Source organism: Phaenicophaeus curvirostris, chromosome 7 (assembly GCF_032191515.1).
Source record: "Phaenicophaeus curvirostris isolate KB17595 chromosome 7, BPBGC_Pcur_1.0, whole genome shotgun sequence".
NCBI lineage: Eukaryota > Metazoa > Chordata > Aves > Cuculiformes > Cuculidae > Phaenicophaeus > Phaenicophaeus curvirostris.
In genome coordinates this window covers 7,760,968-7,783,065 of record NC_091398.1, presented here as the reverse complement: position 1 = coordinate 7,783,065, position 22,098 = coordinate 7,760,968, and the positions used below count along the sequence as shown (strand labels likewise).

Sequence of the window (22,098 nt, the reverse complement as noted above, 5' to 3'; positions counted from 1 at the left end):
TAGCCACTCTTCTACCTTGTACTCCATCAAGATTCGTGAAAAGTCTTTAAAGACAAAAAGCATTCCATGCAACATTTCAAGTCACCCCTTTGCTAAAGTTACTCTTCAAGAGAGTTATTAGTCTTTGATTTTATAGCATTACCTATCTCTAAGTTAAAATCACAATATACGCATTATTGTAGTGGGCATACAGGACCATATATTTAATTGGAAAAAAAAACATTATCGAAAGACCAAAATAATTCTGAGGATTACAAGATTGCGAGAGCCTGATAAGCTCAAAAAAGATCTATTTCAAGTATGTGAATAATAACATTACTTTCAAGCGTGAAATATGGTAATCTGTATTTCTGCTTTTAACATGGGGTTCATTCAAAGCATAAAAAATTTTTAATTTGGTCATAAATTCAACATGCTTCACCTTTCAGTACCTTAAACAAGTATTGAAGATAAATAATGAATACAGCAAATGCACCACAAGTGGTCCAGCTAACCAAAGCAAGGGATAACACCCCACAGAGTCTTCTTGGTGTAATCAACTTGTTATCTTTTTGAGGCACAGTAGGTCTGAAAAGAAGACAAAACTACTGTTACAGTCTTGTAACAACATAAAAACTAGAAAGATCAAATTCTGTTTTGTGAATGACTGAAAAGAACTTATTGTTCCTGAATTGAACACTAGAAAAATCAAGTTAGATGAGTTTGAGCATATAAACCAACTGCTACATAAGCTAGTTTGCAAATCACCCCACCCTTTGTATCAAATGAACTAACAAAACAATCTTATACCTTCCAGAATGTAAAAGATACATTGGTGGATGTGAATGTGAAGGATACACTGGTGGGTATAAAGGATTAAACTAAGCTAAATCTAGATCTGCATCAGTCACTATGTTCTTCTGTTCAGCCCTAGAGAACGAGTGTCTTTATTACTACACAGGTCTATCGTGAAAGTGACTCCTACTACAAATGTTAATGCACTGCAGCGTTCAATGACAGTACAGCAGCACACAAGTCCCCAAGGGATTAATTCTTCCCAGATAGGAATTTCTTCTTGTTCAGTCTGAGAAACAACAGAAAAGCTTACTTTAAGTTTCTGGATTCCTGCCAACATGACTATGAGACAAGTATGAATTTGAGATTACAAAGATGAGCTGAGAAGGTGTTACAAGGGGCACAAGGTGAGGGAGAAGTGCAATACAACTGTGAAAAAAAGTCTGTACTTCTTGGATATTCACAGGATAGTCCAGTATGAAAATGAACACTGAAAACAGAAAAAGCATTATTTGGAAAATATAATTTCAGAAGCCTTTGCAATAAATATTGAAAACAATCACAAAAAGAAGGCTAGTCAACAAGAACAAAGAATTCCTCCACACAGATTTATAGCTTTTTTTTTTCCTCCAAGAAATTCAGAATCAGATCAAAACTTTTGTAAGGTATTAGAACTGCATAACCTCTGGTATTTCAAAATTAACCAGCTCACTCACAAGCGGGCATGCAAAACCTTATTTTCCTGCTTCTGCCCAAGACATTCTTGGGGGCTGCAAGAAATAAAAACCTTTAATGAAAAGGGTATGAATCAAGCTAAAACCCTTAAAACTGTAAAAACTGTAAACTTAAAAATAATAGTGATGTTTCTGAGCACCCATTGTCATTGTCATATAAACAAGACGGCTGAGAAGAAAAAGCTAACATGACATCTATTACTCGGTAGAATAAGACCAGAAGTGCTTGTGATGAAGAACTAGGAGTTCATTTAGCAGACATTTTCTAAGTAAAGAGCATCCCTACCAACTTTCTGGAGACAGAGAATTGTCTCAAATCTAGCTGAGGACTGTTATAACAATCAAACTATTAAAACAGTTAAACATATTATGCAATTTATTAATTTATTCTTTCGAAATCTTTTTTTCTTCCTTGCTTCTTTTAACCCCCCTTTCATATCCAAACACTCATCTCTACAAGAAAAAAAAACATTTCAGTGTTCTTACATCGATAAGATTATTCAGTCTTGAGTGAAATTAACACCCAAAGATGTTTTGTTTTACAAATCCGTCTGCATTCTTTAATGCAGTTTATCCATTATGAACAATGGGGAACGGCTTGCAATGCCAACAGTCTTTTTTTTACATGTACCCATTTCTTTTTTGAGCTGCTGAAAAGAGAGTAGCTTAGTTGCTTTCTTTTCCACAACAAGCTTTACTCAAAGCAAACTGAAAACCTTCACAACAGCTGGTGAAGGAAACAAGAAAGCCATTTATGTTCCCTTTTGGAGATGCGGAACAAGGAGTCTTAGGCAACCTTCATATTTCGTTAGTACATAACACCGACAAGCCCAGATGGCTAAAACCATGTATAAACTATATTGCAGAATTTAATCTGTCCAAGCATTCCCACTGAAGCAAATAGAAAAAAAATGACAGGGTCACAGTGATCTAAAATAGCATAATTACATAGCATAATGTTGTTTTACCTCATCAGACTTAACCATAATGATGAGAAGAGTCTCAGAGATGTTGAGATAAATACTCCACTCCAGTAGGCAATGCCTGTCCCAAAAAGAAACAGAATCAGGGACACAAGGGGGAACCATGCATCCTGACTACTCAGTACAGCAGCATCCAGCTCTGGTAGTGACAGTGATTCCCATATCTCTCTAAACCAGTTAAACCTGCCAAAAACATGAAAGCAGTATTACTTATCACCTTCAATCACTGTTACAGTAAGATATCAATTATTCCTCCTACTACAGCCTTTCAAACAAAATCACATTCAGGTGTTCACGATGACTACAGATAAAATATTTTTTCTTCATCAATAGTTTTACTGAAACTTCTGGTTTGGAAATTGCTTTAAATAAAAAAATAAATAGATAAATAAATAAATAAATTGGGTCTGAAAACTCACCCCTGCAGAAACATAACAATGCTTATGAGAGGTTCTACTTTGTAGGGTTTAGCTGTCCTTACTAGCTCAAGTGAAAAGTCTGAACACTGGCCTAGAATCAAGAACAGAAAATATCTATGGTTATTATTTTGTCATGAACAAAGAAGATCTGCAAGAAAAAGTAAATTCAGACGAAGGTTTGAGAGCTGACTTTAAAACAAGATAACCCTGTCCTATAATAGTAGTGTAAGTCAGCGCACTTCATCATCAACAGCCTTATTCACTGGGTCACTCATATTCAGGTAATATGTCACAAGAGCTTCTAGAGAGATCATTGAGTTTGTAACAAACACCACCTGAATTTAAATAAAAATGCATTTTGTCTGAAGATAAGTCTAAAAGTTAGGCTGCAAATCCCATCTTCACGCAAGAAATAAAGCATTTTGTGCATATTAACTATATATTTTAAACTTTCACATGTATTTTCAAGTAGACTTCTATCGAATCTAAAATATCGTGCAACATCAATCATTCACAAAGAAGGAACCACAGAGGAAAATAATATGGAAAAATGCTACTACAACACAACCTTGGAGAACTGTCAACAAGCAAAAACCAAAACTGAACAGCACAGATCCAAGTATTTGCACAAGTTCAGCAACGCTTAACTTAAAAAATTCACAAGAGCTAATTGGTCATTCAGCAGTAAACTGGATAAGTAACTTCTCTAAAAACACTTGACCAGAAACACAATACTTTTCTAGAAAGCTACCTGTTGACATCAACGTGCTCAATTGTCCTCCATAAGTAAGAAGAATATTAGAAATAACATAGACAGGAAGAGCGCCAGCATGGAACCTTATTATCTGAAAGACAAGCGTATAAGGATAACTTTTAACTTATATGCATAAAAACATATTTAGAAATCACACACATAATATTATCACGAAGCCAGCATAATAACACAATTGGAAAAATCCTTCTTAGAAAACTCAAACAATTTCTCACTTTGATGTATGGATATGATAACCACCACTAGTAATTAATGTCATATATGCAAAATACAATGATGTATCATAAATGGTTAATCAAATGTGTTTTGATAAATGACCAAATTATAAACAAATGCTTTTTTCCAGTCAAACCCTAAAAGAATACAGTAGCATGTTAATGGTGCCTCAGTAAAAGAGATTTAAAAGCGAAAGGCCAGTTTCCAAGCAAAACCTGGATATAGCTACATAGCCTTCCAAAATTCTTTGCCCAAAAGCACATTTCATGTACATTTGAATTGGCCCAAGCCATGAAGGAATGTCTGACTAATATACAAATAGCACAGAAATTCTTAAAAAATAACAAAAAAATGCAAAGTCCTTGATAGAAATGCATACATTCAAATAGAGAAAATTGTCAGTAATATTTCAGCACTACTCTTAGGTGCTTGCAAATTAATTACTTGTCAGAATCAGAGAACTGCAGATGGCCTAATGACACTAATTTTACCGATACCAATGTTGAAATGCATTCTTCATTGATAGTTTGCTGAAATGGAGCATATGGATCTACTTAAGACATTTTTCCCTAGCTTCTAGTTGACGCTAAATACATATTAAAGTTTCAACACTACTGACTCATCAGGCAAGAAAGTGAAAGTGACCTAAGGTGCTAATTCTTTAACCAAATCCTCAACATTTACAGTAGCTTTTTAAAGCTAGAGCACTTTTCTTCTCTGAATTCATCTGGATGGGAGGCCTTGCCAAGTGACAAGGTTTTAAATAATCATTCAATAGTGTTCCATTTGGCATCATGAAGGAATCTGAAGAGCCATAGCAGGGAAGGGAGGGAGGAAGGGAAAACATAAGATGCTACTGACAGAAAAACAATCTAGTACTAGAAGATTTTCTTACTTGTCCAAGAATCTGTAAAAGTGATGTCTTCAGGATTACCTTGATAAAAAAAAAAAGTTATTACTTTATACAATGGCAAGCATAAGTACAAAACATTTTCATTTTTAAGAAGCCAAATTAGTATTAGAATAAAGCAATCCCATAACTAAAATGTACAACTTACTACTGACTTTTTAAAAACAAATGCTTTGGAGTTTTACTTAGAAATGAGAGCCCAGTCTTCAGTATTACTCCAGCTATTGCAGAATACTTGTAAGATGCAGTACATTTACTAAAAGCCCAGACAAGTCCCCCTTCAAATTTGCTTAGTATTTATTTTGATTAATTAGCTACATGTTTTAAAAGACTGAATCACACAAAAAAATGATAGAGCATTGAAAACAAGCTATAAAACACATTTGTATTACTCACTTCATACTGACAGTCTGAGGAAGAGTAAATATTTAATTCCGGAACTCTGCTGTCATTTTGAGGCCGAGCGATATGGAGTTTGGCAGAAATCTCAGTAAAAGATGGAACTCTGGAAAAGCAACTTCTAATTGGTAATTGTTGTCCTTATAATCAAGAAAAGCCAAACATGCCTTAGTCTTCAACAAGAGCACAGAGTGCAGAAATGGTACAGCAAGTGTCACCACAAGCTGTGGTATAACGAACTTATTTATCCTCTCACAAAGGACTACAAAATGTTCTCAAACCACTGTCCTCTGAACTAGCAAGGGGCACGGTACTAATGAAAACAGGCCATTTTAGCCTGCATGTACACACTGCCTCACTGAACATGTAAATATCCTGTGTGACAGGAACGGGAAGGACAGATTCTCAAGAATACAATTTGGTTTTCTGCAAGTATTACATTTTCAGAAACTACAGAGGAAAAAAAAAAATAGGAAGGTATCCTTAAGACCCCTACAATAAACAAGGAATGCAGTTTTCCAATCATCAAGTCAGGTTGTTGTTCAACTGCAATTCATGAGTGACACATATTTCAAGCTGTGTCTTTTGATTTTGTAGGACTTCGCTGCTGAAGCAACCTAGTGCTGCTGTGCAATCCATATCCTGGATTACAGGAAGATGTCAGCATCCAGAGCAGCCTCTATTCCCCATTCATGCAAAGCTAAGGGTAAGCCAAGAATTTCAGGCCAGCAAATCTACTTCCTTTTTGAGAAAACTAGTGAGAACTATTACAAAAACGATTAGTAGACATTCCAATTCTGAGAAAAAGTCAAAACAACACGGGCAGAAAGGTAAACGAGGAAAATACGCAGAAGCCAAAGACTTAAGACTGGGGAAGTTGTCTCATATCAGAAATTTTACCATGATAGGATGTAAACATTCTTCAAAACCATATCAAGAAGTAAGTTACATTAAAGTTCTTACTTTGCTACAATTATCGAGTCTTCACGTGACCAGGGAACATGAAGTCTGTAAACACTAGGTTTTCTTTCTGGAAAATAGAAGAGAATTAAAATAGATAAAATTAATCCAGAACAAGATGTGGCAAATGTCTCCAGAAACTAAAATTCAAGTAAACAAAAGCTGCATCTTTATGAGTATGTAGAATCCCTTTGCTGGCAGTTACATTGCAATTGGCATTGCAATGCAGATCAGTGTGGGTAACCTTGGACAAAAATGACACTTTTTTTAACACATGCTGTTACAGAACAGGACAGTGAGGCATCAACATTTAAAAGCAGAACGGTTATGAGAAAACTAGTGGTTTCAATGCAGAGCTGTAAACCCAAGTTAATAATAAATTTATCACTTTTTTTTTTGAAGCAAAGTCCTTCAGCACCCCATTCCGTTTAAGCTCACATAGCTCAAGATTCACATTTGAGTCCTGTAAAATAAAAATCCTAGCCAAACGTGCTATTCTTGAGAAGCACTTTCAACATAATGCAGAATCCTGCTGGAAGGTCAACTTCCCTTTGTTGGGAAGTAAGACAAAAACATATGAGGACTAATTTCACATTTTCTGTGAGGTGTCCTGATTAACTAAAAGTGGAAAGTGAGAGATATTTGAGCAGAGTAACAGTACTCCCTAAATCCCATTGCATAAGAGAACTCTTCTTTTTCCAACAGCTTCTGTCTTGAGAATTTTCAACAACCTTTGTTTCATAAATATGTGCTTTTGAAGGCTTCTGTTTACCTTTGAGTGACTGGCAGTGGCTCTCTATAAAAATTTTGAAAGCTTGATATATCTAGAATACAAAAGAAAAAAAAAATCACATTCTCCAAACAGTGGTTCCCTTAGCTTAAAAAATTAAGTAGGATTCTTACTTGGTTAAAGTGCTGGAGCTGTACATTGTAAAGTAATCCACTTGAATTTAATAGAATTTTGCTTGAAGAAAGCCCTGTAAAGGATGTATTATTTTCACATATTAGATAAAATTATTTGAGAACTCACTACATCTTCAGATATTTTTCTAGGAGACTTAAACGTTTATGCATCTGTTAGTCAAAACCCCCGTGTTTCTTACATCTTTGTCTGTTACTAACAAGAGCAGTATTAACTTCATTAAAAAGAACCCCCCAAAATCCTCCATGACCACTGGAGTTTCAGGCAAATTCATTACCCAAATGTTAATAATATTAGTTTTCCAATTTTTTTTTTTTTTTTTTTTACAAAAGTATTATGTCCAGGGAGGTTATTCTCCCTCTGTACTTGGCACTGGTGAGACCACTCCTTGAATCCTGTGTTCAGTTCTGGGCCCCTCACCACAAGAAGGATGTTGAGGCTCTGGAGCGAGTCCAGAGAAGAGCAACAAAGCTGGTGAAGGGGCTGGAGAACAGGCCTTATGAGGAACGGCTGAGAGAGCTGGGGGTGTTTAGCCTGGAGAAGAGGAGGCTGAGGGGAGACCTCATTGCTCTCTACAACTACCTGAAAGGAGGTTGTAGAGAGGAGGGTGCTGGCCTTTTCTCCCAAGTGACAGGGGACAGGACAAGAGGGAATGGCCTCAAGCTCCACCAGGGGAGGTTTAGGCTGGACATTAGGAAAAAATTTTTCACAGAAAGGGTCATTGGGCACTGTCAGAGGCTGCCGAGGGAGGTGGTTGAGTCACCTTCCCTGGAGCTGTTTAAGGCACGGGTGGACAAGGTGCTGAGGGGCACGGTTTAGTGATTGATAGGAACGGTTGGACTCGATGATCCGATGGGTCTTTTCCAACCTGGTGATTCTATGATTCTATGTATTACTTACCAAATGAAAAAAGGTGAGTTACAGGAAGCTGTACTCTTCTGGAATCCTCCTTGAAGAATTCACAGGCCAAAGTATACTGCAATTCAGGGTATTAAACACAGATCTAAACTGAGCACAAGACTGTAAAGCTTTTGCACTTGCAAAATTCTATTCAGAGGCTCAGGCAGAGTACAAGACAGAAATAGTGAAAAGCTCCCCCTCCACACTACTGATAGGGACCGGCAGGTATTTAATTCCTGAACCCAACAGTACTAGTTTGGGTAGCTTAAGCGTAACTTCTAGGATATGCTGGCTCTTACCCATTTGCTAATACCTTCAGAAGGCTATTCAAATAGCTGAGAGTGACTAGAGTCCAGCTCACAGCCCTCCTCCTCAGGTACATCTGGTTTTTGGGGGCAGGAGGGGTGTTGCAAAGGAGACTGACTTGTCCAAACTCTGGATACAATTTTCTAAGCAAAATGAACCTTTAGTTTGCCTCCTGAAGTTTAATCATGCAAAAGCAAAGCCAAGTATCCAGCAGGTACGAGTTGTACCATCACTAATAAGTATTTTGTTCTCATTTTCCATCCCATTGTAAATCCAGCATTTGTTTAGTTTCTAAAAGCAGTTTCCAAGATTTAACACTGGACTGCAACTTAGCAGGTTACATTTCACAAGTAAACTCTCTTCCATCTTTGCTTCCCCAGAATGTTGTATCTTACTAATTTAGCTGCAAGATGTCTCTGCCACAACTACACGAAGCTAAAGCCATACAGAAGCATTATAATCACTTCAACTGTGAATAACTTCTTGGATCATGGATTATTGTGCTGCAGATATGAAGAATGTATTTTTTGTTGCAGAAAGGAATATCAGAACTACTGAGACTTCAAACTCAGTGTTCTCTGATTTTCAGGACTAAATAAAGGTCTGCCAGACCCAGATGGGTAATACACAAGTTCAGCAAGTGTTCCCCTTCCCACGATCCAGAGAGGCCTTGATGAAAAGATATCCAACTCATCTGTGATTCAGAACTATCAAACTCTGCACAACTCTGTCTACCACATTATTTGTGGTCTTAGAGCTTTCACAGGTATCTGTAAACCAAGCTCCCCAGAATCTGTATGTGATGTCTTCAATTCTCTACAGCATTCTCTGCTACCCTGGATAAGAGAACTGACTGTTCAAAAAGATAGAAAGTCCAGGAATGCAATCAAAGTATTAAGAAAAACAAGGAAGAAAAGCATTAGAACCTCCAACAAGAAGTTTGAGAACTGTTGCTCTGTATTTTTCAAGTACCTGTCACACCTTACATTTAGTATTTTACCAAATGAAAGTGTTTCTGAGCTTATTACACTCCAGTGTGGTTTGAACATAAGTTTATGGTTTATCAAAGTAACTTAGCACATATTTAATATTTTCTTTTCCTTCCATCATAGCATCTGAAAGTTATAAACACACTAGGCAGTTTCTGCATTTCATTTTTTTTTTTTTTTACCTTATTGCCAGCTGTGGGTGGCACCTGAATGACAATGTGGGACAAAGAAGGATAGTCCAGAAGTTTCAGTATTACAACCTTAAAAAAAAAAAAAAAAAAGAAGAGAGAAGGAAAGAATGAAAAAGGGGGGAAAAATAAAGAAGAAAATATCCTGAAAGTATCAATGCTGTAAATAGAACAGAACCTTCTCCCATCCCCAAAACTACCCAACCAAGCACCTCTCCCTCCTACAAGTTATACACAATACTTACCTTGGTGGTTGGAAGTAACTCAGCTCTCCAGGATAAATCAGTAACTTCCAGGCTGTAAAAAAAGTCATACATGTTAAAGGATGAATATATTCATTATGCAGGCATTAACACACCAGCTTTTGTCCCTCTCTACATGGTTTCATGTGACTTTAAATCAAGAACAAGTTTGGGTCTACTGCAGTCGGCTACCACAGTAATTTATCAATCTGTAACCATTTCAGATACTGCAAATCTCATTTTTTGCAAAAACAAATTAAGCAAAGCTCTTTGTCATACACACAACATTCAGCAGTTATTAGCCACGCAACTTCTGATACATAATGAAAACTCTTAACAAGCTAGAACAGCGCTGGCTTTGAATTAAGACACAGGCTTAGCATCTTTTAAAGACCAAAAGTAACAATTTTTCCCATAGGAACATCTCAAAAATACCATATAAAACAAAAACAGAGGCTGCAGCAGTTCTAAAATCTTTCGAACTTATATTAAGTTAACACACTGAACAGCAACATATTCATTCATTTTAGAGTGTTTTAAAACCATTAGGTAACAATTGTAATGACAAAAGTCAAATAAGTCATTAAATCATCCACATGTCCAAATATTTTTCATATGAAAATAGCAATTTTTGAATGCGAAAATATACAAAAAAATGCCTCAATTCACTCTTCAGAAGGCTTTGAGTGATATTTGATGTCTTCTGTTGCGAGGTTCTACAGAGATGCTACAAAACACACAATTTAGGAATTCAGTGCAGTGCAGAGCGCCAACAAGAGAGCAACAGGAGCAACTTTTCACTGCTATGAAAGTCAAAAATATAGCTCCAAGAAGAAAAAGTTAGCTTATTTTATTCTGCACTCATGCGGTAATTTTGAGAAAGCCTTTTCATTCCTGTTTTCTTCATGATACATAAAGCATGAATTATTCACTGTAAGAGTTTTACTTTTCATAGAACAACCATAGAATAGAATAACCAGGTTGGAAGAGACCCACCGGATCATCGAGTCCAAAACAAGGAGAATATTTTAAATGCTTTAATTTCAAGTGTAGTCTAATACGATCCATTTGAATAAAGAATGGGAACTGTTCATACTCACCACGTCAGTGAATCACTATTCATACAGCCATAAATCCAGCTACTCATGTCCTGTAAAGTCAATACCACAAAATAGTACATTACCTATGCATGAAGGTATTTCTATTAAAAACAGCAATACTTTATCAGCATTAACTCCTGCATTGTTTGGAGTAATTGTCTCCAAAATTTCTGTACCTGCTCTTTCAGTATACCAGATGTCAGTAACTGTTCTAAAAACCCTCTGATAACAGAGCCTTGGTGCAATTAACTTACGAAAGAGGGGAACAAACTGACATCCTCATCTGTTTTGCAGAATCAAACTCTATAACTCCGTTAAGGGTTTTAAAGCAGGTATGTGTTTATTCGCAGGCGGGTGCAAGGGGGTAATCCTCCTAACTCGCACACCGTATGGTCTAACAAGCAGACAGTTATAGTGTAAAGACATGCCTATTCATAAGCGCCTATTACATATTCATGACCTTTCCCTGCTTCTTATTATAATTAGATTCGAGAAGCTTCTCCCATACTCGCGCAGGCGTGGTGTCGTAGTCTGGGGCTCAGGGCTGAAGTAGCCTTCATCTTCCTCATGAATCGTCCCTGAACCCAATCTGCGTGCAGGCACATTCTCGTCCTGGTTGAGCTCCAAGACTGCAGAGACAGGTGCAGTCAGGTTTTTGCTGTTGTGCACATTTCAGCTTTCCCTTATCAGTGAATGTCTGCGGATGAGCTCCTCCCTTATCAACATCCAGGGTCTTCAAGGCCTTTACTAGCAGACAGTGTGTATTTCAGTGAGCTAAGCCTTCTAAGTTTTTCTAACTTTTCCCCTATATCATATGCCCGCACATCAATCTCACTCCATTTCTATTAAGTGTGTCTCCAGCAGCTATCACTATAATGACCAAACTCTCATAAGGATGTAAAACGCTGAAGTGTACAAGCGAAGACAATGAAAACAAAATTTCTCATATTTCCTCAATTATTTATGATGAAAGATATCCACCAACTTTTTTTCTTTATTTCACAAAGAATTCAGACTTCTGGGTTAACAGCGAGTGATACTCTCCATTAAAAGTCTGCTATACATAATCTTGGAATTAGAATTACAAGGACAGAAAAATGAAAACATAAAAGTGAAAGGAACTATTTTAAGTAACTTCCATTTGGCACCTTTTGCAGTTATGAATCAATACATTGTCTAAAAACAAATACAAGGTTAAGCAAACTAATTTTAGTATTTCCCTGTGAGAAAATAAAAGCCTTATGTTTAATGTATAATTCATAGAATCATAGAATCACCAGGTTGGAAAAGACCCACCGGATCATCGAGTCCAACCATTCCTATCAAACACTAAACCATGTCCCTTAGCACCTCGTCCACCCGTCCCTTAAACACCTTCAGGGAAGGCCATTCCCTCTTGTCCTGTCCCCTGTCACTTGGGAGAAGAGGCCAGCACCCTCCTCTCCACAACTTTTCTAACTACAAGGAATGTCTCAAGGTACTATCCTAAGCAATCAAGAAATACTTCAGATTTTTAATGCTCTACTCTTCCTCTTCTTGAGAATTTAAGTGTTCTGAAGCAGTAATACCACGACGCCAATCTCTCAGACATTGTTCTGTACCTCCTCTTTAAGCAGGAACAGGCCTGTCTTTAAGATACTACAACAAAGCCAAAAGTTACCCTACTAAAACAAAACTAAGACCACAAATGTGTAAATTTTGAAGCTACTACTGGGAAGGACGATCAGAAAAGCACTGAGAATATACACTCTTTGTTGACAGTGATGGTATAAGCCTCTTCTTTGGTAAGGGAGTGGTGACAAGGACAGGCAGGATGAAACAGAAAAGCATCAGTTTTCTTACCACTAATTTAAAATACTGATGTAATTCTTAAAACCACACTTATCCATTTCCAGTTCTCCAAGACATTAATTCATTGCTTTCAAAAATATTTTTTTAAAAAGTCCCCAAAACCATTTTGGCTGAATTTATGCGTCCCGAGATAAAAATATAAGAAATGCACATTATTGCCTCTCCTCTCCATAAAGAAGACAACTGAGAAGTGCTGTTTTCTCATTTGGATTCCACTCACTTCCAGTGCCTAGTGGAAGATCTCTGTAGCCTTTCAGGACCCCTTGAATTTTTATTATAGGAAAATAAACCTATAAACAGATTTCCCAAATCAGAAGTAAGGTTGAATCCTAGCAGCACTAAAAATAACTGCTTCAGTGAAACCCGTAAGTACACACCTGCATTGAATGAAAGGAGAAAGAAATCTGGGGCTAACCATAAAAAAATAAAAATAAAACATCTAAGGTTCAGGTGGCACGGAAGGTTTCAGATCTTTAACTCCAAGGGTGACACGCTAAAACAGTGCATCTAAACAGAGTGTATTAGGCTGTGAATGTAAATGGATGCCAGTAATTTCAACAAGGGTTCATTAAATTGTATTAAAACTGCAGCAAATTTAAATTAAAATAATATAGCATTATAAACAAACTCTAGATGTTAAAGAAGTATTTTCTTACCAACATATTGTTTTCACAGTAAACATGGCTGTATGATTTTCTGTGGCTTACAAGAGGAAATGTGAAATATTTTCCATCAGAATCCTTAAAAGAAAAAAACCAACACTCTTCATTAGTAAAAAAAAATGAAGATAAAAACACAACGAGGAAAAAATGTTACTTACATTGTAAACTGAGTAAGTCCATTTTGAGGCTTTGACTGTAATCCACGTGAAAGCTCCTAAAAAAAATAAGTATGTTTTAATATGCCACACTACAGGAACTACTATCCTTAACTCCAAAATCTTTAACTTATTGCCAAGGTCTTAGCATTTATCTTTAAAGACGCCATGAACATTATGAGCTTTAATCAACACACAGCATTGCTACTGCTCAGAACTGCATGCAACAGTTATTATCAGTTACACAGGAAACATCACAACCCTAGGATCCAATTACTATGTATTAACAGTAAAATAAAAACCCTATGGATCTTAAAAAAAAGCCCTCAAGGAAACAAAACAAATAAGAATCTGAGAGATACTAATGCAGTTACAGGATGACTGATTACAACTGAGGCAACATTAGAAACAGCCCCAATCTTTGGTCCTGACAGCCTTTTAAGAAAACTCGTGTAGAAACTTGTGTAGATGCAAGCTGGCAAATCAAGTGAATAACACATACAAGGGAACAGTAGCAGGCTAAAGATACTCTGGAGAAAAAGAATAAGACACAATAATGAAAAGATCAGAGACACAAACAATGCAAACTGCTATTCTAGAAGGTCAATATCTTTCTCCTACATAACTAGAGTAACAAGTTCATCACAGAAATCTAGGTAACTGTCAAGAGGTCACCAGAAATACGAAGACGCAAATATGAAATCCAATTTAAACATAATCTTTCTTATTGCTAAAACTGACCCCAAAAAGCACAAACAGACAGAAAAATCAGTTCCATAACCTCTCTGAGCACCTGTTGCAGTGTTTGCCCTCCTGGTAAAACACCTTTTTTTCTAATATCTAATTGGAATGTCTTTTGTTGTCACTGGACTCTACTGCCAATTGTGTAATCACTGGGCAGTTCCAAGAAAAATCTAGCTTCACCTTCTCTCCAGTCTTTCATTGGGTAGTTGAAGACATGAAGATAGCAACGGGACCCCTTTAGGGGGGGTCATTCTCTTCAGGACGATAAAAACGAGTTCACTCAGCCTCTCCTGAGCCCACCATCTTGGTGGCCCTCTGCTCCATACTCACCTCAGTATCTGTCAATGCCTAAATGCCTTCTCATACCAGGGTGGCCAAAACTGGACACCAAAGTTCAAGCTACATCAGTGTTTCTCCAATAGTTTACATTAAGAAAATTCCTGAAATAATACGGTTTTCATAAAAGGAACAAGCTCACTTCAGCAAAACTAGGAATAATGCTGTGCCCTACAATAATTCTGGTTAGTTCCCAAGACATCATGCAGTCAAAATTTCTCACCTTTAACTATGCATTCTTAGCAGTTACAAGGAAACCATTAGTATGCGGTACATTTTACCCTGCCAGGTCATTAAAAAAAGGAATTCACTGATGAAGCAGATCTGAATATTCAGGATTTCCATGAGCAGCGCAAGACTAAAACAATATCCTACTATACAATAGACTCTACAATTTCCATACTATCCCACTAGCAAGCATGGGATGTAAGCATAGATTAGACTGTTCTTTTGACATCTAGCTATTCACAATTTCTGAGATGGCCCACTGGACAACTTGGTGTAAACATGACTCCTGCTTGACCCCAGATACTAAGCCATAGGAAAATGACAGAATTTCACTCCTACCCCCTTTAATCTACTTGGTGCTGAAACTGCACAAAACCTGATAGTTCAGGTCTATAACCCATATATCATTTTAGCAATGTTTAGAGAAGGACAAACTGTATTTCAGAACTTTGTTAGTGAGAAGATTAACTATTAATCAAGGAGTATCATTGAATCCTGCAGCACACCTGTGAGCTCCATAAAAGCCTCAGGATTTTCCTCAAATATCTTTGCAGGATGTCTCACGAAGTGGTGCTTCAATACAGACATTCTCTTCTTTGGATCCTCAGTTATCTAAAAAAACCAGAGCATGTTGTCAGATTGTATTTTACCAATTTGTGTTATTTACAATAACGTCGTGATCATAGCTAGCAACACAGTTTTGGGAATGAGAGCCGGGAAGGATTGTTAGAAGACATGGTACTCCGATTCTATTCTGAATTCAATAATCTAAGCAAACGAAGTGCATCAACAGTCAATCACTGCAATACAGAAAGTCCACATTACAAAGCATAGCTAGAACTTAGTTTTATCTCCTTGTCTACTTTTAACACAAGGAAACCATTCTACTAAACTTTCTTTAGAGGCACACATGCATTCTTCCTGAAATAATACAGAATCAGATTTCCAGGACTAATTTTTCTCTATTCAGCTTATCAAAATTGTGGCCATTACAACTGAACTCAGAAAAGTTGTACCCTCCATCACACTGCCAGTCAACTCCAGAACAACCGTATCCCCCTTCTGTCTCTAAATTACACGTTAAAGTGCGTACATCTAAAGAAGTATATAATTCTACCCCAAACAGCCTTACAAAGAACACACGGAAGCCTTCCTCTTCTATGGTTGGGCTCTGCTCTTACATCTTTCCAGCCTCTTAGGCCTTAATTCCAATTCATACATATTGCTGCATACCATTCCAGAAAGCAAACAGAGTACAATGGGAGATTTCTCCAACAGTTTTCGTGCAGGACATTTATTTAGAAAAGGAACAAATAAAGGTAGCTCTAGATAAACAAATACGCTAGGATTTTACTTGCATTTTATTTTTGTAAGTGCCGTTTGCAAGACAACACCACAAACACATGCTGGCCACTATGACGATGACACACGGTGAAGTCCTCGAAGTATTATGCCCGAGTTAAACTATCACAGTTTTTCACCGCTTGTAGACTCATCAGTGAAGGTGATGAACACAAATTGAGAGGTCACGTCCAAAGCTACACAGCTAGCAAAATGTGTTTATCCTCATAAAAGGTCAACTAAACCTGCTGCATTCTGGAAGAGTAGTTCAGTCCTCACCCCGGTTATAAAGCATCAAGCAGTCACGAACAAAACTGAGTTAACACTGAATTATTTCTGACACACTGGTCAAACAACACAAAGCCACAGGTTTTCCAGTGACTGGTACAAGACAGGAACAATTTTCCCAGCATGACTTAGAACACTCAAAAAGGAATTTCTGTATAACAGGATAACGTTTGTCCTGATTAAGCATTCCAGGATGAAAGAAGAGAGTGTGATGGGTAAATATACAGATCACATATACAAACCTGCCTTGTGTTTTCATCTATGAGATCAAACAAAGCTCTAATGGTAGCTAGGATCAATTCTTTGCACCTAGAAGACAGAATGACTAAAATTAAATATAGAAACGTAATATTCAGGAGAAAAACGTGGTCAGAAGAGACATTGTAATAATATTACACTGAAGTTAAATGATTGTATAACATGATAATAGCAGATAACAGAGGGATGTATGGCCACTCAATTAACCTTTGCTCCGTTAGCTTACCAGACTATGGAGAGATGGTCTGTTGAGGCCCAAGCTCTAGGCACAGCTGAGCTCTGTTGGGGGAAGGAAAAAAAGTTAAGATTTTGTTAGTATTCAACATTTTAAAATTCTAAGCAAGCTTTTCCTCTCTTTATTTAAACATATTTCCTCAATTATTAAATAGAACTGTGTTTATTTTAAGAGTTTCGGAATCTAGGGTACAACAGAATAACTTCTTCAGTCATAAAAAGAACTTAAAAATGCTGAAGCACTTGTAAAACAAGAAGAGTTACTTACGTTAGATAGCACAGACTCACGGTGACAAGGGCAAATGATATGGAGGAAACTTACAAAAAGTTTCAAAGACTGCTTCTATGATTAATCTTACTGTTTTAACAAGTGATCCTGGCACACAAATTTAGGAGCATGCCAATGAAAGCTCCTGCTGGAAAATCAAGGGCGTCCTCAATAGAAAGAGGCATCAGAACACCAAGCAGAAAGAAGTGGACAGTCTGAAGCTATTCATTGTGTATTGCATTTTAGGGACTAATAATATGAAAATCACCTCCTGTGAACGGAATTCATTGCCTACTTGTACGACTTGAATCAAGTAAGCTATGAACTATTAATGCATTACAGTCGAGCAGAAAGAAAACAAACTGAACAACAACAAAACCACCCCCAAGCCCAATAAACTAAAGAACAAAATAAAACATGAGGAAGCACTAGTACCACTACACGTGAGTTTTCATGCAAAATTCTGGTCACCAACACTCAAGAGAAATAAAAGCAGAGCAGATGCAGAGAACAGTTACTAGGACAAAGGGAATGCAGAATTAATCTTCTTAGCCTAGCATAATCAGAGCTGAGACTATTTATAGACAGCTTTCTATCCAGTGGACAGGGAGGTAAACACCAAGGGAATGACAACTATTTCAGATAACATTTCAAGTTGATGTCAGAACAAATGCATTTAAAACCTGATTTGAACAGTAAATGGAATTTGGAAATTAAAAATTTCTTCTGCTAGGGAACGTTTTCCAGATTCTTCCATATTTCTAACAGGTGGTGGTGGAATGACAAATCTAAGTTTATGATGTCTCTTGATTAATTTTGGAAGGAGGTAGATGTCTGCAAAACCACAATACTGGATTTAAAATCCAGTACATGCCTAAATTCTTTGAAAAACAGTAAATACAGAAAGACTGCAAGCCAGAGCTCTCTTTTTATAATCAAACAGGCAGTCTACACCACACTGCCCATCTGTTGGTCTCCATGCCCGTCTTGCACAAATTGCAGGAAAACAAAACCTGAGTTCCAGAGCCGAAAAGGTGCAAGAAGGTGGTGAGAAGAAACAGTACCAGGTTGTATGTGATTCAAATGAACCCCAACACATACTCCTCCAGTGGATACTCATCTATATGACATCAACTATTTATGATTTTATAACTGTATGCTATCTACTTTGTGTTTTCATATGTAGCATTTTCATATTTAGTTTTACTATTCTGTGCACGCAGACTGTATTTAGACAGCGACACATGCATTACGTAAACAACTACCTAACACAGCTCCATACAAAACCAAAAAAACTGTTTGCTCTTTACCACAACAGATAAGGCACTGTCATGTTGACTCAATCTTGGTAGAAAAGCCAGTCCGGAACGAACTTGGTAATCTCTGAATCCTCCCGCCACAGAAAGAGTAGTTAAATTTCTTAAGTCTTGGGCCTTTAGAATCCAGTGATTGTTTACAGCTGCATAAAAATCTAAAAAATATATTAAAATAAAATTTCCCACAAGTCTATTTGATACACAAAAAAAATTACTGAAACATTTAACTAACAGTTTCTGTAAGCCCCTCTAGAGTCATTCAAACTCCAGTTATCACTTTTGATTCATATAAGGAAGGAAAAGTATTATTGTAATCCCAAAAAGGTAGCAGTTGGGAAAGACAGATACACTTACAATTTCTGTATCAACCAACCACATACAGTGTTTAAGTAGCAAACCATTCATTTATTTTAAGGACAGCCACAGCCCAGAAACAAGTCAGCAAGGAAGAAGCATTGAATTGCAATCAGTTTTAAGAAGGAAGATTAATACAAGCACAATAAATCAAATTCAGCAGCTAAAGATAATCCATTTCCCTCAAGTGCCACAAAGAATAATGAAAATAAATGTTTATTCCCTTTTCCTTCACCAATTCTTTCAACATTTACATGAAGCAGCACAATTATCACTCAGTACATATTTCATCAGTATCGTTTAATCACATCTAGCTCTTCAAGAAGCGTATAGTACAGGCAAAATGATCACAGTCCATTTTTTATGCCGTAATTATTTAGGCGAGTAGAAAATAAGATCTATCTTCTATATAAAGACATTATATAAAACATGTAATTTTATCTATGTTTAATATTCTCACCTCTCCAACCTTTGAGCGTGACAAACATTAAATTTAGCAACTCTAACACATTATTTAGAGCTCCAGGCCCTGCACAGAGGCTCAAGTCCACATAATCCATTTCATACGACACCTTACTTACTCTCAGTATCCTAGCACTCCCAACCAACCACCTAAGTAACAAAGGAAAAGATTAATTACAGTAAACAAACTAGCACATTTTCCTGCTTATTTGCAAGAACGTCACCTATTAATGCTTCATGGGGTCAATAAAGAAACACAATGTGATTAGATAACCTGCAATACTTACCAGTGAGATATTTGTCTAAAGGCAGTACAGGTGCAACATGAGGTGTGGCTTGTGTAATGAGGAGGTTTATAAGTTCAGGCTTAAAATTCTTCAGTGTAAGCAAGGCTCTTGCAACAAGACCACCCATGGAGTGACCTACTATGGCAACACTGGTCGGTGCAAATTCTCGATCCTTAAGTAAAGCACAAAGCATAATTAGACAGATTAAAAATAGATTTGACATTGAACTATGGTTATCAGTTGTATATCTTTTACCCTCAAAATGAACTTACATCCTCTCAAAGATAATATTAACTAGTATCAAACTGACAAGTTTATAAAATTAATATTAATTCGGTTGCTATCTCAAAAAAAGTGTTTAAAGTTTCCAGCTCAATGGGAATATAATATGGCCTGTGTATGCATCAGAAACTTAAGCTTATTTTAATTTCTGAGAGTCTTAGGGACATAGGATATCAAAGAACTTTCCTAGAGAAAACTGGATGTAAGGAGACACTAAATTAATATTTTAATAAGCTAGGAAAAATTCATGTCTCTACTACAAAAAAAGCATAAATTGCACATGGAAATACTTATTTAGAATACAGAGCCTAACCGAAGCTCTGGGATTGTCACAAGCATTAAAAAAAAAAAAAATCTATTTAAGAGCAGCAATTTTATATTTTACAACTATCACATTCAGTTACCTACACGCATCTTAAAGTCTCCCTCCTTATTCATCATCCTTCAGTTTTCCATTAGAAAAGGCAGCCCAGAATTCCACTCTAAAATGAAAGTACATTATTCAGTATATGTCACTACTTACCTTGTACAACTTAAGAATTACTTTTATGCATTCATGGACAAACTTGGTCTGTCGTCGCAGACTGCCACCATACAACGCAACCAACTCCTCATTAAAGTTGATACTGAAGACATTAAAATGATACTTGAAGTCAACATCTTCTGCTTTTCTAAGTGCAATGGAGCCAAGAGAACGTACTAGGAAAAGAAACCACATCAGTTAAAACAATCTAGCATTCACTGCTTAGCACCGTCATTAGTAGACAAACACATAAATATATAACCTATTAAGAAACAAATGTTATCTTAAATCCATTGTTCATCTGAGGTCATTCATAAAAGCAAAAAAAAGGATGAAAAAGTCAATCTTTTTTTCTAATATGCAGTCATATTTGATTTACAAAAAACAGATTAGAAGATATAAATAATCAGAGCAAAAGTTTCAGTCACAGTCAGAACAGAATTGTAAGATGTGGAAAGAAGTAATTACTTCCCATTTTTGTAAAAATTCCTCTGAAAAAAAAATTTCTAGTAAACATATCATAACAAGAGCTTACAGAAGAATGTGGAAAAGAACAAACAAACAAAAAAGAACAAAATTAAAAGAAAGCTTGGTAAGATATAGAGGCACGTACTATGCTTCTTGCGGTTAGCCAGGCGACCTAGCTGACCACAAGAGATACATTACATAAAAAACCCCAAAAGTATACAAGATTAAAGACTACATTCCTCCACCTGAGAACTGATTTTCTCATCTCATTTGCAACTTTTTACCACCACCAGGTCAAGAAGACAAAAGAGCATTCTTGACTTCTACTCTAGAGGCATTGCTGCTGCTAGGCTTTCCTAAAATTCTTCTGAAGACCATCAACTCTATGACAACATTCCCAAATAGCAACAAGATATCTATGAGGGATTGGAAAACTAAACTCTAAAGGTCACTTTTCCACCTAAAATCTTGATGGAGAAAATGTTGTGTCTACAAGGTCTGGCTTCTGGACTGTCTTCCTTCTCCATTTAACCCCAGTTGCTACTTAATGCAGCCTTCCAAGTGGAGAGCTGGTCCTGAGTTTCCATGGAGACATGGCAGGATGGGAACAGTAAAGGCTGCAAACAAAAAAGCATGACAGAGAAAGAAGAAGAAGGAAAAAAAAAAAAAAAGAAAGTCCCAGAAGCAAGTATGTGAAATAACTACTGATCGCCAGAAAGGCCTGCCCCAATCCCGCACACAGAGCAAGATTCTTCTAGACTGCAACAGTTTCAGACATCTGCAGCCTGTAGAACAGTGCTTCTTGGGAAAGTCTGCTATCGAAATTAACACACCAAACCAATTCCAACAAAGCTCATGAAATGTGATAATAATATTTATGAAATACTTAATGTATTCAAAGACTCAAACAGATATTATCAGCATGATGAAAATTATAAACCTAATTCATAGTCAGTCATTTCACCAACGCTATCTAAAGTTATTAAGCAACAAGAACATCTTCAAACCATTTTGAAAGACCTAAAAAATGTTTAAAAGATCAAGTATCTTATCACAACCTTATGTTGGAGGTCATATAAAAGGCATAAGAACATTGCCAAAAGTCGCAAGGCAAACACGTGATAAATTCCTAAATAGAACTCAGGATCTCAATGCTCCAGTTCATTCCCAACAATTAAACCAGATCACTATCTCTTACCCAAAGTCTCAATTTTATACTTTTTAGAA

At 36.7% G+C, this 22,098-nt stretch overlaps 1 protein-coding gene across 2 annotated transcripts in view; it reads right to left on the bottom strand.

The window, feature by feature from the left end:
* The window catches only part of PGAP1 (post-GPI attachment to proteins inositol deacylase 1), a 33,087-nt gene that overhangs the window by 3,601 nt on the left and 7,388 nt on the right, over positions 1-22,098 (bottom strand). For both annotated transcript variants that reach the window (XM_069860717.1, XM_069860718.1), the window contains exons 3-23: positions 20,404-20,579; positions 19,599-19,770; positions 18,490-18,650; positions 16,904-16,956; positions 16,662-16,728; positions 15,297-15,402; positions 13,486-13,541; positions 13,322-13,405; positions 10,815-10,864; positions 9,718-9,769; positions 9,467-9,544; positions 7,990-8,065; positions 7,071-7,144; positions 6,940-6,991; positions 6,171-6,237; positions 5,205-5,313; positions 4,794-4,832; positions 3,662-3,755; positions 2,911-3,001; positions 2,477-2,674; positions 432-567 (exon numbers count right to left, since the gene is read on the bottom strand). In XM_069860717.1, the coding sequence (XP_069716818.1) occupies positions 432-567; positions 2,477-2,674; positions 2,911-3,001; positions 3,662-3,755; positions 4,794-4,832; positions 5,205-5,313; positions 6,171-6,237; positions 6,940-6,991; positions 7,071-7,144; positions 7,990-8,065; positions 9,467-9,544; positions 9,718-9,769; positions 10,815-10,864; positions 13,322-13,405; positions 13,486-13,541; positions 15,297-15,402; positions 16,662-16,728; positions 16,904-16,956; positions 18,490-18,650; positions 19,599-19,770; positions 20,404-20,579 (1,991 nt within the window). The remainder of the gene's footprint in view (positions 1-431; positions 568-2,476; positions 2,675-2,910; positions 3,002-3,661; positions 3,756-4,793; positions 4,833-5,204; positions 5,314-6,170; positions 6,238-6,939; positions 6,992-7,070; positions 7,145-7,989; positions 8,066-9,466; positions 9,545-9,717; positions 9,770-10,814; positions 10,865-13,321; positions 13,406-13,485; positions 13,542-15,296; positions 15,403-16,661; positions 16,729-16,903; positions 16,957-18,489; positions 18,651-19,598; positions 19,771-20,403; positions 20,580-22,098) is intronic.